General features: G+C 40.2%; 1 protein-coding gene across 1 annotated transcript in view; it reads right to left on the bottom strand.

Moving 5' to 3' along the window:
• OTC (ornithine transcarbamylase) overlaps positions 1 to 15,934 on the bottom strand; it is a 69,430-nt gene that overhangs the window by 11,766 nt on the left and 41,730 nt on the right. The window contains exons 2-5 of the mRNA XM_017854957.1: positions 8,872 to 9,025; positions 6,570 to 6,692; positions 1,488 to 1,541; positions 1,258 to 1,407 (exon numbers count right to left, since the gene is read on the bottom strand). Coding sequence (XP_017710446.1) covers positions 1,258 to 1,407; positions 1,488 to 1,541; positions 6,570 to 6,692; positions 8,872 to 9,025 — 481 coding nt within the window. The remainder of the gene's footprint in view (positions 1 to 1,257; positions 1,408 to 1,487; positions 1,542 to 6,569; positions 6,693 to 8,871; positions 9,026 to 15,934) is intronic.

Here is a 15,934-nt window from a genome sequence, read left to right as displayed (position 1 = left end):
AAAATTCTTCTCAGGATCTTATTCTCCAGTAATATTTGCACAAAGAAATATGTATAAGCAAGTTCACTGCAGCAGTTTTGTAATCAGCATTCTCAGAAATAGCCTAATTTATCAATAGGAAACATTTTAAGTTAATTATGGTTCCACTTATCCTTTGGAATTCTATGCAGCAATTAAAAAAATAAAAAATATTTAAATGAATGAGCAAGAAAATCTAAGATTTGTTAAGTGGAAAAAGTAGTAATAATAATAAATAATAAATAATGTCTAAAATTTATGAAAAATCAATAGTTATGTGTGTATTGAGGCATATATATGTGAATGCACAGAAAAGGTCTGCAAAGAGACACATCAAATTGTTAAACAGTGGCTACCTCTAGGAATAGTCTCTGTTAAAGAGATGGGAGAAAGACATTTTTACTTTTTATTTTTCAAACTTCTATTTTATATGTAACAATAAAGAACTTGTATTTATGTATTACTTCATTAATATAATATTAATTGTACTTGCTTAATCCCTTTCTCCAAAGTAGATTTGTTGCGTTGCTGACAAAACCTCTGTGCACTTGGCTTTTAGGGTATTTCTCCAGAACATTGCTTCTCAAAGTGTGGCCCTGGAGGCAGCAGCATTGCATCACCTGGGAACTTGGTAGAAATGCAGATTCTCAGGTCTCACCCTGACCTACTGAATCAGAAACCCTGGGGGTGGGACCCAGCCAGCTGTGTATTAACAGCTCCTCTGGGGATGCTGATACCTGTTCAAGACTGAGAAGCACTGCTCCAGATCTTACTGGAAGACCGCCAAACAGATGAGTCCCCTGGAATGCCCTAGAGGGAGTTAGCAAAACCAAACTGGATTTAGAGGTCCTTGGAAAATAGAGGCAAGGACTAGTCTGAGGAGCATAGTTAAGGGGCTTTTCTTAGGCGAGAAATCACAAGAAACTACATGCATCAGAAGTAACCTAATTTCTTTAAACACACAAAGAGTAAAACACTGCAATGCCTCGATTCTTGTGAAAGGGAAAAGCCTGCTCCTCTCTTCTGACCGGGTTTCAAATTGCTTCATCCAGCACAAAAATGCTTTTCCAAAGGACACAGCTAATCTTTGGAAGGAGAGAAGTCCCTAGGGGATACAGTCAGTGAGTATTTTATAGGGAATGAAAGGACAGTCTGCTCCCCTAAAGTGAATGAGTGATTAGATGGTTCTGGCCTTTATGAATGGAATTAATGAACCTTCAGAGAGGCATCAATTTGTACCTTCATTGTAACCTGGTAACCTTGGAAAGCCTGGAGCCGCTTTTTCTTCTCCTCTTCTTGTCCCATGCTTATCCAAGTGTCTGTAATTAATACATTGCCTCCATGCGCTGCTTCCAATGGATCATTCGTCAGCAACAGCTTGGTACCATTCTAGCATACATAAGCACGCTGGTTAGATAACTTCATGGGACAGTAAAACGCAATCACAGCTTTACATGTAAAGAGCATACCTCTTTGGCATACTGCTCTGCCAACTTGGTTACACTAGGATCCGGCTCATAACCCTACAGGAGGAAGAATTTAACTGTTATTTAGGTAATTTTATTATACATGTTTTCTTCCATATGTATTATTTTCTTTTCAATATCTCCTCTCCTTCCCTTTCTCAAGATGTGGTCCCACCACGTTCAGTAAAATATGGTTTTTACACCTAGAATTCCAAACTCAATAGTGCCTTTTGGAATTTAAAAAGACAACAAATTGCCCCATCTTTCACTGTCTCCAACTTCTTTAATCATAAAGGCAAACATAAGACATGGTGCTTTCTAACTCTTGGACACACCTCTTCCGGTTTCCATAATGGCTTAAGAGGATTATATTCAGAAGCCTACAAATGAAAGCATGTTTGTCTGTCTTTGCACATGCTATCCTTTTTTGTCTGAAATTCTTTCTTCCACCCACTCCGTGTGGGTAACTTTTCAGGTCTCAGTTGAAATGTCCCCTCCTCAGAAAACCTTCCCTGACCATCCCAGCTCAATACCCCTCCCCATTACACACGTCTCATTCTTTGGCATTCCCCAGCAAGCGTTTTGAGTGCAGGGTGCTTGTTTTGAAAGGCATTAACAGAACAAATACATTGTTTTTGCTAAGATTATATATTTGTTTGGGATTGTTTGGTGAGGGCAGAGTCAGACACCGGAGAGGCAAGCGAGGTGCCTAGGGCAAAACATTTTAGGAGGCGCTATGAAAAATATTAAAGAAACACGCATTCTCAGGGCCATGCATGCACAAATTTTGCACTCTAGGTGACTCGCTTGCTCAGCCTAGCTCCTACTCTGGGTGAGGGGACGTCATGGGAAGAGCTAAAGCTCCCCAAGCTATCCCAGGTTCCCACAGGCAGCCTCCCTGCCTCTACCCTCACTCTCCAACCTATTCTGTACACAGCAGCAATAACTGTCTTCTCTGAAGCCTCTGATGTTTACTACTTGTTTCTTAAGTCAAAACTGATTAAGAGCATCAAGGCTCCCCACCTCCACCCCCTGCTACTGTCTCTTTTAATTCTTCTCAACATCTTGCTGCAGGAAAGCCAATCTTATTGTCATCCCTGTACACATCTTGCCCTTTTCTGCCATCACAGCCTTTCACCCTTGAACACCTCCTCTCTTGTCCCCTCCTGGGTGTCTTCATCACAATGTGTCAGCTCCTCAAAACTCTAGCCCAGCCTCACCTCCAAGACCCTCCATATGGAAGTCTCGTCAGTTCAAACACAGTCATTATCCTCACCTTCCTCTATCCTTCTCATTTTCCCAAATTCTTAGCATTGAATACGAGTTGACTTTTATCACTTTTCACTGAGGCATTATAGTGAATGCTGTGGTATGCTCCCCAGATCCCCCTCCATGAATAATCATGAATAAAGGACTTATTCCCCCAGCTGCTGGGAGTGCTGCCAGAAGATGGCTTTCAGCTGTCAGCCCCCTTTGGGCACTGCCTCAGCTGCAGAGAGCAGCCTCACCCAAGGTCACACACCCTTTCGGGGCAACCCACATTCAATGGCTGATTGACAGGAGGGTAAGAAAACCTGACCCCCTATGCCCAACTTCAGACAGCTGAACGGACATCTCAGATACAGAACTTTCCATAAGATCAGCCAAGGCTATTGTTGGGCCTGCATCGCAACTCAGCTTCTCCCTCTTCTTACTCCTGCTTCCTTCCCTTCCTTTCCACAGTTGTTGATTTCAAGGGCAAATGCTAATAAGCATCCTGCCTGTCCTGCGAGCTAAACTCTGAGTCTGCTTCCCAAGAAACCCAACCTGTGACAGGCATGTCTAGGTTTATTTGTGAAATTGTGTTTATTTGCACATGATCGTCTACCATAGTTTCTTCTTCTATTAAAGCATTCTTGAAAGAAGAAACTACTCAGAGGTTGATGAAGATGCCTGCGGACATTTTAGCAGCTTTACTACCCTCATGTAGCGATGAATTCTGGGGCCTTGTTTATAGAGATTTGGGGAAAGTAATTAATAAAAGCTAGCTAATTTAGCAACTAATGTTGTGAACAGCCATACTGGTAAACATAAATGAAGAGACTTGGATATTACCCCAGGTGCCTCCTACCCTGAAAATTTAGCCTTCCCTTTGGAGAGTAGGTTTTATACTCCCTAAGTATAATAATTCTTAGAAAAGGAATCAATAAGTACTTAGAGAACCAACAGAGAGGGTTGGAAATTAGAAAATCACCCAACCTTGCATGCACTGTGGCATGACTTAGAATACAGAGAGGAATTCTTTACTCACATCTCAGCTTTCAATACTAAATCACTCACTAGCCTTTACATAAATTTTAAAACCAGACAAAGAAGGTGATTAACACACCCAGTTCAGTCTAAGTATTCACTTAGAACAATGTTAAAATCATTAGTATTGATAGTTTATGGAGCAATTTTACAATCATGGACAAAATTATTTTTTCTTGAACATTTAAGTTATTCTTGGTTAAAGAACGGGAAAATAGATTAATCATGGCCTTGGAAACGTTTCAGTGTTTCTAAATTTTACAATAAATCTCCTAGCTTTATCTTTAAAGGAAACAGGTCTGCTAACAACTGAAGACTTACAAATTGATGGAACGACTTTTGCACTATCAGACTTTCCAGGAGACTTTGCAAAACTCTTACTCCCACCAAGGTTTAACCAGGTTTTAGTACTCTTTATCATTTAAATGAGTTTCTGCATAAGAACAATACTGCAATTACTCTGTAATATTAGAATTTTTTCCTTTGATGTTAATAAAACATCTTTGTCATACAATAAAATGTTTAAACCATATATTTCTTCAACAGAATGAAGCCTTCCAAAAGATCTTTATACCAGCGAACAATTATTGTTAATGTATGTTTCATCTGTGGGAACCAAATGCAATAAGAGTTTGCATTAATACAGAGCCTTTCTTCAAACTAGCTTTGTATGGAGAGTGTACTCACCCTTCCCACAAAGTGAATAAAAGCCACCTTAAGCACATATCGGATCTGACCCTTATTTCAGTTCACGCTGAATAAAAGAGGAGAATTATCTGTTGTAAGGATCATCTCTCTGAGTCCCGCAAATTTACTATAATAGGATGACTTCCACTGCATGCAGTGGAAATTTTTTCTATGGCAAGTGTACTTGGTTGAATAGTGTTCTTCAAAATTCACGCCCACCCAGAACCTCAGAATGTGACCTTATGTGGAAATAGTCTTTCCAGATGTAATTAGTTAAGATGAGGTCATACTTGATAAAAGTGGGCCTAAATTTAATATGGTTGATGTCCCTATAAGAAGAGGGAGATTTGTACAGAGAGACACAGACAGAGAGGTAAAGTGATGGAAGCAGAGATTAGAGAGATGCACCCATAAGCCAAGGAACGCCTGGGGCTACTAGAAGCAGGAAGAGGCAAAAAATGATCCTCCCTGAGAGGCTTCCGAGGGAGTGTGGCCTGTCAACACCTTGATTTCAAACTTCTAGTCTCCAAAACTGTGAAAGAGTAAATTTTTACTGTTTTAAGCTGTGCAGTTTGTAGTAATTTGTTACGGCAGCCCTAAAAATCCAAGACAGCAAGATAAAAACACCTGGTGAAAGCATTTGGTGGTGTCTAGTTTTGTTTTGGCCGGATGCAGCAGATGATGCTGGTGCTCTACTCAGAGGCCCCCAGGAGATCCCTCTTCATGGCTTCTGCTTCCTCCCCAGTTTCAGTGTTTTTAACACCTAGTGCTTGCAGTTCATCTTCAGGGGACAGCTCTCTGGCTACCAGGCTGCTTTTCCCATCAAAAGTGCCAGGGGATTTACCACTCCACCTCTTCTGCTGCCCTTGACCAATGCTGGGATAACTTTAGGGCATAACTTACACTCCAGAGCTCACCTGTGAGATCAGACTGAAGCTACTTTCTGTGGGACTGTGCATGACATGGTACTAGGGTGACCAAATCACCTTGGTTTGCCCGGACTCTCAATTTTAGCCCCCCAAACCCCATGTCCCCAGAAATCTCTTGATCTTGGGCAAATCAGGATGGTTGGTCACTATAAATGGCATCCTTGCTTAGATTCTTCCCTTTCCCTGTCCTGCTCCCTCTAATCCCTTAGGGATCTCCCTTGGGAGTACTTCCTTAATGAATCATCTGTACACAAATCCCCATGATGGTGTGCTTGTGGGGAACCTGGCCTAAGGTTGATATTTAGTAATGGTGCTGGAACATTTATTTTACCATGTGAAAGAATATATATAAATAAAAATATATACCATCTACATTTGTGTAAGTACACTGTATGATGTTCCCACAACAACAAACTCACCGAAGGACCCATTTCTCAGAACGTATCCCTGTTATGAAGCCATACATGACTGTATGGTGAAAATAAAGTCTCCCTCCTACCTCTATCCTCAAACCTCCCAGTTCCCCTCCTCAGAGGCAACAATTATTGCCAGTTTCTTGTGTATCAAAAGGGTTACACTGGGCCTATGAAAGAAGTCATGTATTCCACACATGCTGTGAGAGCTAGCAGCAAGGTAGGAGGTATGCAGGGGTCATTTTCATAGCCATGTGGGGCTCAAATTTTATAAGCCAAAAGGCCCCCAGAGTTGAGTTTTGAAATACCAAGCTGATGTAGATGCCATCACTGTGATCCTCACATTGGATTTACATTTTTCTACCAAATTGCAGTATTAGGAAAATGACAGTGTCATTCCCACGGGTTGAGAATTCTATGCTGCCTGAATTTTATTGTTCTTCAGCCTTTGTGGTGGTAATGCATGATGCCAGTCATCATAATGGCCTACAGCAGGGTATTCAAAGGGACAATTCAGACATGCTTTTAACACTGACTCAGCCAAGTGTTAAAAGGCATCAGCCAAGACTATCTCTTATTGTAGAGATGGAAAATTGGACTCTCAAGAGGCCAGATAGCCATTTAATAGTAGGGCTAGTAACGTAACCTAAATTTTGTGGCCTCACCTGTGCTATACTTAAATGGAAGAGAGCTTTTTTGTCACTGGGTAATTGCATCTGAGGATGATTTAAGAGAGGGGTTAGTTTCAAGGCAAAAAGTTTCCCTACCTTTGGAGTAGCTGCCTGAAGGTGCATCCCGAATTTCGCTGCGCTCATCATGATGGAGTGCAGGATATTGTTCCCATCCCCGATCCAGCTGAGGGTAAGACCTTTCAGAGAGCTATAGTGTTCCTAAAAGGCAAGGGATGAAGGAGATGAAATCCAGGAGTAAATTCGCTTATGCGTAGCAATTATTAAGGTTAAAATAAATAGTCTTAATCTCAATATTAGTGCCTTGTTAGAAGGAATGAACTCCCAATTTTTTTGCATTACACAGAGCAATTCAATAAGATGAATGTACAATCACAAAAACATGGTAAAATGTCTTAATATCTTAAACCAAGGCATCATATGAACTTGTACAGAGACTAAGAGTTTCATACATTTCAAATCTGAATCTTAGTTGTATTCATTCATTGGATACAAATGAGCACCTTTAATGTCCAGACACTGAGACACTGTCCTTGGCCCTGGAGATATAACAATAAACAAAAGAGACAAAAATCACTGCTTTTATGGAGCTGAAATTCTTTGGTATGAGAAAGGGGAAATACAGAATACCTGGAACAGTGTAGCATGGTGGCTCAGAGCATGTTCCCATTATATGAAGTTGACAAAGATGCTCAATAACACTGTTAGTTGGCCAGGTGCGGTGGCTCATGCCTGTAATCCCAGCACTTTGGGAGACCGAGGTGGGTGGATCACCAGAGGTCAGAAGTTCAAGACCAGCCTGGTCAACGTGGTGAAACCCCATGTCTACTAAAAATACAAAAATTAGCCAGACGTGGCACACACTTGTAATCCCAGCTACTACGGAGGCTGAGGCACGAGAATCACTTGAACCCGGGAGGCGGAGGTTGCAGTGAGCCAAGATCATGCTGCTGTACTCCAGTCTGGGTGACAGAGTGAGACTCTGTCTCAAATAATAATAATACTGTTGGTTGTTTATGGCTATAGATATGTGTAAAGATACTAATATCAGGATAATAATATATTTGTGGAAGGGAAGAAAATGAGATCAGGCAGAGTCACATGGTGGGCTTCAACTCCATCTGTAATGTTTTATTGAAAAACAGCAAAGAATTATAAAGTAACTACTCCATCACGTTAAAAATTGACAAAACTGTGTGAACACGTGAATGTTTGTTTTATTTTCTTGAAGTGTCTGTAGGTTTTATATATTTTATATATTTAAAAAGATTAAAAAAGAGAAAGGCTAAGCAATTTGGAGATCACAGAACTACTAGTTAGCTAAGCTAGAATTTAATTCCAGATCCATCTGATTTCAATTCCATGCTCTTAACAAGCTGCTATTTATTCATTCAGCTCCTACTTTAAGTATCTCCTATATGAAGGCATTACACGAGGTCCTGCAGGGGACATTATGATGAACAGGACAGCTCATTTTCCCTCAATGAATTTATAATCTAGTAATGAATGATAAAGCCCCAGGGAGAAGCATTAAATTATCTGGTGTATATGTAAAGCCACAGCCCCAGACAGTCACTTTGGTATCTGACATAATTATATCATCTTCTCTGCATGGATCTCATCCTCATGTCCAAAGTGTTTTATTTTGAGCTTAACCTCACATTTAAATGTGTGTAGTTTATTCAAATGTGGAAGAAGATGGGCCTATCCAGTTTATCTTGTCTCCTCAGTCATCCATAGACATAGAAACCATGGCTGTTAGGATTTCCAGAGGCAATACCATGTAGATTGGCTGTGGCAAACCAAACAAGGGAAATCTTTCAAAGTTATTCAAGTTCCTAATTTGGGAGGACTAGAATGGCTAAATTTGAGCTCCAATTCTATAAATTCTGCATATTCTTAAACCTACTTTTAAACAACTAGTTTATTAAAATGATAGAAAGTGGCCCCCTCTCCCAGAGTGACTTAGTAACTGACCATTTTGAATATTCAAAGCACACTCCGCCAGTCTTCACTCCCAAGCCACAGACTCTGATGTCTATAGAATCACATACGGCTTGTCCATTTTGTATGCTCCAGTGTTCTCTATTCATTCGTTGTGTTAAATATGGCACCAAAATCAAAGGGATTGACAGAACAGAAGATGAGATATGGGCTAAAAGAGTTTGGGAATAGAGTTGAGTGCAGAAGGATCTTAGAGTCTGTTTTTAACAATGCCCTGTTTTCCCCAGAAAATGCACACATAAGCTATAATTCTTTGTCAAGCTGGTATTTGAAAATAAAACACCAATGCCATGATTTAAGTAAACGGTTTCACTTAGAGCAAGTCAGGAATTATTTGTTGATTTTTCTCTTTTGTAAGACAAATAAATAAACCAACCTGGAGCGTGAGGTAATCAGCCAGGATCTGGATAGGATGGTATAAATCTGACAGCCCATTGATAATTGGGATGGATGCTTCTTTAGCCAGGGTGTCCAAATCTGATTGTTTATACACTCGAGCCAATACTGCATCTGTCATGCTAGACAATACACTGTGGCAAACCAAGAAAAAGATAATCTAAGTTAATTATGCTTAATAATGCCTTATTTAATATAAGATAAGAAATAATAACAAGAAATACTAACAAATAGAATTTTTACTACGTGAAAAAACCTACCAACATTACAGGTTTAAAAGGTAATATTAAACATGTATTCATTACATAAGCCAGATGTTCTACCTTCCACGACTTATCCAGTGACCAGCGATTTTACATTTTTTATGGTGATAATTGTGGGCCCAGCAGACATAATGATGAATTATAATTGATAAATGGCCATTGGTTAACAGGGACAAGACCAAAAGCAAGATATACAGAGAAACATTAATGACCTGCCATATGGCTGATTTTCTTTCACATCATCCGACAGAAAAAAGATATATTTTCACTGTGGAATTGCAAGTCCCAGTGTGGCAGCCATGGAAGTGCACACACAGATCACCCTACAGAAGAGAACTTGCTATGAAGAGAGCCATTGGCTGACTTCTAGCTGCTACACCTTCGGATGCCCTGCAGCATTCCTGCCAAGGCCACCCTCCCTAGGCTGTTCCAAACTGATGACAGAACACGGTGGGGAGAATAGCGCTGGGCCATTCCTTCCTGACAGGGGACCTCTCTGATGGGCAGTCTGTGCTCTGGGACTCCCCATCAGCCTGGCTGAGACTTTCTCAGAGCTGCACTACTGGATGAGGCTCTCCCTACCCACCCGTCCTTCCTTCCCACAGGGGTCAGACCTGCCTCCCTGTCCAAAGGCCCTCTTGGCCCATTCCTGCTTCCTCTCTCTTTTTGTTTCTTGGTGTTTCCCTCAATAAATCTCTTGCAAGTCTAATTCCTTCTTGGAATCTGCTTCTTAGTGGACCTGAACTGACACAGAAAGCAATAAACTCTAGTGCTTACAAAATTCAAGGACTGCTTGGCCCCAGGGATTAGAGGATCAAAGATTAAAACTATATTTCTATAACAATATTTTCTAGACTTACAGATCAGATTTTTTTCTAATTTTAATGGATTTTATCATGGCCCCATGGCTCCCAGATTTCTCAATTTCAATGGAACCAGCCAAAATTTCCAAAAAATTATGTGGAGATCAGCATAAGATTTGCAATCTTTATTTACCAATTAAGAGCATGAGAAAAGCAATAAACAGGTCATAATATGTTACTACCTTAATTTAATTTACAAAGATAATTTTAACATCAAAAAGGTGTGAAGACAATTTTCAAAGAATAAATCTTGAAATGAATTATTTGAGCTTTATGAAATATCCACTATATAATTGTCTTATCCTTATTTTTCTTATTTTACCACTTCTGATGAAGGTTTCTCCCACACCAGTCTCCACACCAGGGTCAGTGAGGATAGAGATTTGTAAACCACTGCTTTGAACTATCTAAGCACGCTGTATTTTATAGCATGAGGAGTGAATAAAAGATCCATTTTACAAAACAAACAAACAAAACAAAAAAATGTGGTATTGGTTAACTTTTGATGGTGGACTAAGACAAGGGATTTTCAAATTTTGTTGCACATGAAAGTCACTTGGAGAGTGTTTGTTTTTGAGATGGAGTCTCAGTCTGTCTCCCAGGCTGGAGTGCAGTGGCGCGATCTCAACTCACTGCAACCCCCTCCTCCCAGGTTCAATCCATTCTCCTACCTTAGCCTCCCAAGTAGCTAGGATTATAGGCTCGCCACCACACCCAGCTAATTTTTGTATTTTTAGTAGAGACGGGGTTTCGTCATGTTGGCCAAGCTGGTCTCAAACTCCTGACCTCAGATGATCCGCCCGCCTCGGCCTTGCAAAGTGCTGGGATTACAGGCGTGAGCCACTGCACCCGGCCACTTGGAGAGTTTTTTAAACTCTTGATGCCCAGGCCATATTCTGTATCAATTAAGTCAGAAAAATCAAAATCTCTAGGAGTGGGACCTAGGGATCATTATTTTTTAAAATATTCCTACTATATTCTAACATGTTGCCAAAGCTGAGAACCAAAGCTAGTACCTTGCTCCTCAGAGTAGCAACATCAGCATCATCTGAGAGCATATTAGATCTTCAGAATTTCAGGTCCTACCCAGATTTACTGGAGCAGAATCTGCATTTTAACAAGGTTTCCAGGGGATTCATTTGCATATTAAAGTTTGAGACTCCTAAGAAAGAGGGAAATGAGACCGCCATATTTTTGAAGGCGTCTTCTATTATTTTCTTAAAATCCTAACCAGGCAATATATCAAGAGTAGACAAAGCTTCTGAGATGGCAGCCCACAAAAACAGAAGACTCTGTCTATAATATTCTTAGGAGGGAGGGAATTGAGGGAAAAAGGCAGCTAAACTCCTCTGAGCAAAGAATAATTCACCATCTTCTGTTAAGGCCCTTCTCATTAGAGAAGCAACTACCCTTCCTTATTCGATGCCCTAAGAAAATGGTTCCCAGACTTGGGTGTGTATGGGAACTAAGTGAAGAACTAATACTGATAGATTACACAGAAATAGAGTAGGTCTTAGGCCTTTGTCCTCTTACTAAAACAGACATTCTGTTTTTCATACTATAAGAATGCAGGCTTCCATCATGGAAAAGTAACTTAAGTGGAGGTAGATATGTCAATAAGGTCTATAATTATAATCAACTATCAATTCCCTATATCAGATGAATTCATTAATTTTATGATGCCTAAAACCCCAAGAAAGAGAGAGAGAGAAGCGGAGGGTGGGGACAGAGGAGTGTTTAATCCTAGAGGTCATACTTCAGACTTCTTTAAACATGTAGCACTCCCTAAAGTGTGTACAGACAGGATAAAAAAAGGATAAGAAAAGTGTGGATTAACATTGCAGTTGACCTTCTGGAATCTCATAGCCAGAGAAGCAGATTTGACTTCTGTTATAGCTTCTCAAATCATTTTAGGCAGCTAGGACCCTTGACTGCCAACTTGTTATGGTTTTTTCGAACTTTACAATACGTTGTTGAATTTTACTAGATTTAGTGTGTGTCACATGCAGACATTATCTTAACCTCAAAGACGAAGAAATCAAGGCCTTTTAAAATCTTGAAGTAATTAGAGCAAGGTTAGGAAAGAGTGAGGAAGATGAGGCTGAAAGACAGAAATGCTAGTGGAGCAACTGGAGAAGTCAACGACCTGTACACATGAGTCTTTCAAGAAGATTGAAAAACAGGCAGGTGTGTTTTCCTCTTTAACAAGTCCCCATCCCCAAAACTCCTGAAGCAAAGCAGTCAAAAGATAAGCATTCATTTAATTTCTCTGTTTATAATGTCAAGCTGGTATCCCTGGAACCTCTGTGGTGTAATTTCATGGGAGTGTGCCTGGTTGGTTTTATTCAGGTTGCAACACTTTTCTAGAACAGAGGTTCTTTACTTTGGCTGCACCTTAGTATCACCTATGGAGCTTTTACAAAATTCTGACACCATATTCTGCTTTTTGGAAGGTTAAATCAGAAGCTATGATAGTGGGACCCATATCAACATTTTTAAAGCTCCCCAAGCTGCTCCAGTATGAAAACTAGGCTGAGAACCATTGTCCCAGAAAACAGAGAGTGAGAGAGGAGGTGGGAGGAAAGTGGGCTACTATGCTGCTGGGTGACACAGTGCATCAATGTAGAGGAAGAAACTCTTAGTAACTGCTGAAATCTCATACAATAAGAAAAATAAGGGATAACGATATGATAAGCTATACTGGAAAGAACAATATTTTACACACTTATAAAAGAAGTATTTTCTTTAAGCTCAGTCACTACCAAGAGAAGTCCCAAAGCAGCAGCAATAACTGTACTCTTTCCCTACTTAACACTTGTAAACATCCCTAGTGACCAGATTTTTGTCTCTAATATTGTTCTATTTAAAAAAAGAACCAGAAACCATTAGAGGATAGTCAATTTCATGTTATTGGGCAGAATAAAATCAGAATAGGTCTGTAACATTTTGTTGTTGCCAGGAAACAAGAGTGATTTGTTTTCTAAATGGCAGGGGCACTGCTGAAAGGAAAAACAGTCAACTTAAAGGAGCTCCCATTTTTCAAGTTGTGATCATTTGTAGTAACAAAGATCATGAAATGAAACAAATTCAGTTTCTAAAGGGACGTGATGCACGTAAGAAAAAAGTTAATGTAAATAAAATGTACAAAATTATGATAGTAATATCAAAGAAGAGTGAATATTATGTACATTTAAATTTATTTACTTAAATAAGTAGGAAAGTGTTTATATATAGCTATAACTATAGATAGATATTTGTGGGGTTTTGTTAAGTATATTTCTGTTCATATAGTATAGATATGTGTTGTTTTTATCTCCATAAGCCACAAATAACTAACATAATTTGTAAGCCAAATTATTGTAAGAAATAGTAGAAACTGTACCATGAATAAACAGGCCTCAGCAGCATTTGTGGTCTTATATATAAGTGAAATAGAAAAGGAGTCCAGCGGTTAGCTAGCACCAGTCACATATGCAATTTCCAATGAGGAAAACAATAATAACCATTTACTCCAAAATACCAACTTAGTTAAATGTCCATAAAAATAAGTCAATTTTTTTTTTTCCAGACGGAGTCTCGCTCTGTCGCCCAGGCTGGAGTGCAGTGGCGCTCTCTCAGCTCACTGCAACCTCTGCCTCCCAGGTTCAAGCAATTCTCCGGCCTCAGTCTACTGAGTAGCTTGGATTACAGGCATGCGACACCACGCCCGGCTAATTTTTGTATTATTAGCAGGGACAGGGTTTCACCATGTTGGCCTGGCTAGTCTCAAACTCCTGACCTCAGGTGATCGCCCGCCTCAGCCTCTCAGAGTGTTGGGATTACAGGCATGAGTCACCGCACTTGGCTAAGAAGTCTAAATTTTAAGATTCACTTTTCTGTTTCTCTGGAAGTGAAATCTTTTGATGATTTTTTAACTAATTAATTACAACACAATGCCAATAAGAAAGGTCAATGTTTTTAAATATTGAAACCAGGCCAGGTTAATATATTATTATTATATTATATTATATTATTGCAATGAGTCATGTGATGCCAGAGATTAAAACAAACAAATAAAACTTAAATCTTCTAAATTTCTTTAAAATCAGAATCCATGGCAGGGCGCAGTGGCTCACGCCTGTAATCCCAGCACTTTGGGAGGCCAAGGCGGGCGGATCAACTGAGGCCAGGAGTTCGAGACCAGCCTGGCTAACATAGTGAAACCCCATTTCTGCTAAAAATACACACACACACACACACACACACACACACACACAAATTAGCCAGGCATGGTGGCACATGCCTATAATCCCAGCTACTCGGAAGGTTGAGGCAGGAGAATCACTTGAACCTGGGAGGCAGAGGTTGCATTGCACTCCAGGGGACAATGACAGAGTGTAATTTTGATCATGGCCATTTCAAAAGCATTTGAACTGGAATTAGTTGGCCAGGTTGGGCCACCATATCTTGCATGTCTATGTCAGGGAGACTTGGCTTTCAAGGGGACAGCACTCAGCCCCAGGAGGAGCCTGCAATTCGTCCTTGTCTCACAGTTTGTGCCATCCATGGGGATAAAGGACAGTAAGGAATGAAGCAGAACCTGCTGTCTAAATGGGGGAACCTGCATGCTGGGGTGCTTTCGTGTCTGCCCTTCCTCCTATGGATGCAACTGTGACATTGTTGTGTGCAGAGAGAGCTGTGAGTCTGTGGACCATGACACCTGGCTGCCCAAGAAGTGTTCTATGTGTAAATGCTGGCGTGGCCAACCCCACGGCTTTCCTGAGGCATTTCTACCTGGTTGTGATGGCCTTGTGATGGATAAGGACCTCATGGCTCCCAGGACTCTGGAATACTACCATCTACATGTACCACTTTTATGCTAGCTGGCATGTGCCGTTCCATACAAAGTTTCTATTAACTGACATTTACCTAATTTCCAGAAATAACAATTTTAGATATCATGCAATTTCATGACCAGTAAAGTCTGCTTCTCCAATGTCCTAACTGAAAGAAGATCATTTGTTAGTTGCCTTAAAATAATGAATACAATTTTGGGAGGCCAAGGCAGGCAGATCACAAGGTCAGGAGTTCGAGACCAGCCTGGCCAACATAGTGAAACCCCGTCTCTACTAAAAATACAAAAATTGGCTGGTTGTAGTGGCATGTGACTGTAGTCTCAGTTACTTAGGAGGCGGAGGCAGGAGAATCGCTTGAGCCAGGGAGGCAGAGGTTGCAGTGAGCCAAGACACTCCATTACACTCTAGCCTGGGTGACAGAGTGAGACTCTGCCTCAAAAATAAAAAAAAAAAAAAACATTTCCGTAATGGTCCCTAACACTTCCTCACTTCCTTAACGTACCAATTACTTCTTACCTCTGCCCTACCCTCCCCTCAGAAACTACTTTCCTTTTTCAAAAGAAAGTCAGCCGTATGTACATTGTGCCCAAGTCCTATGTTTCTTGATACATGTAACTCTACCAAGGTCTTATTAACATGGTCTTTTAAACAATTGAATTATATCTTCAGATTATTAAAGGCTAATCCTAATGTGAAACTGAGGATAAATTTTTGAGCAGAGTTGATCAAAATCAATTAAAATGGTCTCTTTAAAATGAAAGAAAGCCTCTTTAAAGGGAGGCGATGGAGGGAAGGATCAGAAAGCGCTGGGGTAATAGAAATCTGTCTGCATGTGTGCCAGCGAGATGGGGTAAAAAAGAGGAAGCAAATGGGAGAGATGGACAGGAAAAGAGAAAATGAATTACTTGATTGATGATTAGGTGGATGTAGAGAAGCAAGTTAAAAGACTAAATTGAAGGGCAAGTTTCCATCATCTATAGAAAGTTATACAAGACAGACTCTCCTTTTTTCTAACAGCATTGTAAAAAGAATGAACTCTCCTTGGAAAAAAATTATACCTAAATTTCCCCAACAAGATTGCT

This window comes from Rhinopithecus bieti, unplaced genomic scaffold (assembly GCF_001698545.2).
Source record: "Rhinopithecus bieti isolate Rb0 unplaced genomic scaffold, ASM169854v2 scaffold_40017, whole genome shotgun sequence".
NCBI lineage: Eukaryota > Metazoa > Chordata > Mammalia > Primates > Cercopithecidae > Rhinopithecus > Rhinopithecus bieti.
Note: the sequence above shows the minus strand (reverse complement) of the source record. Positions and strands in the feature narration are given on the sequence as shown.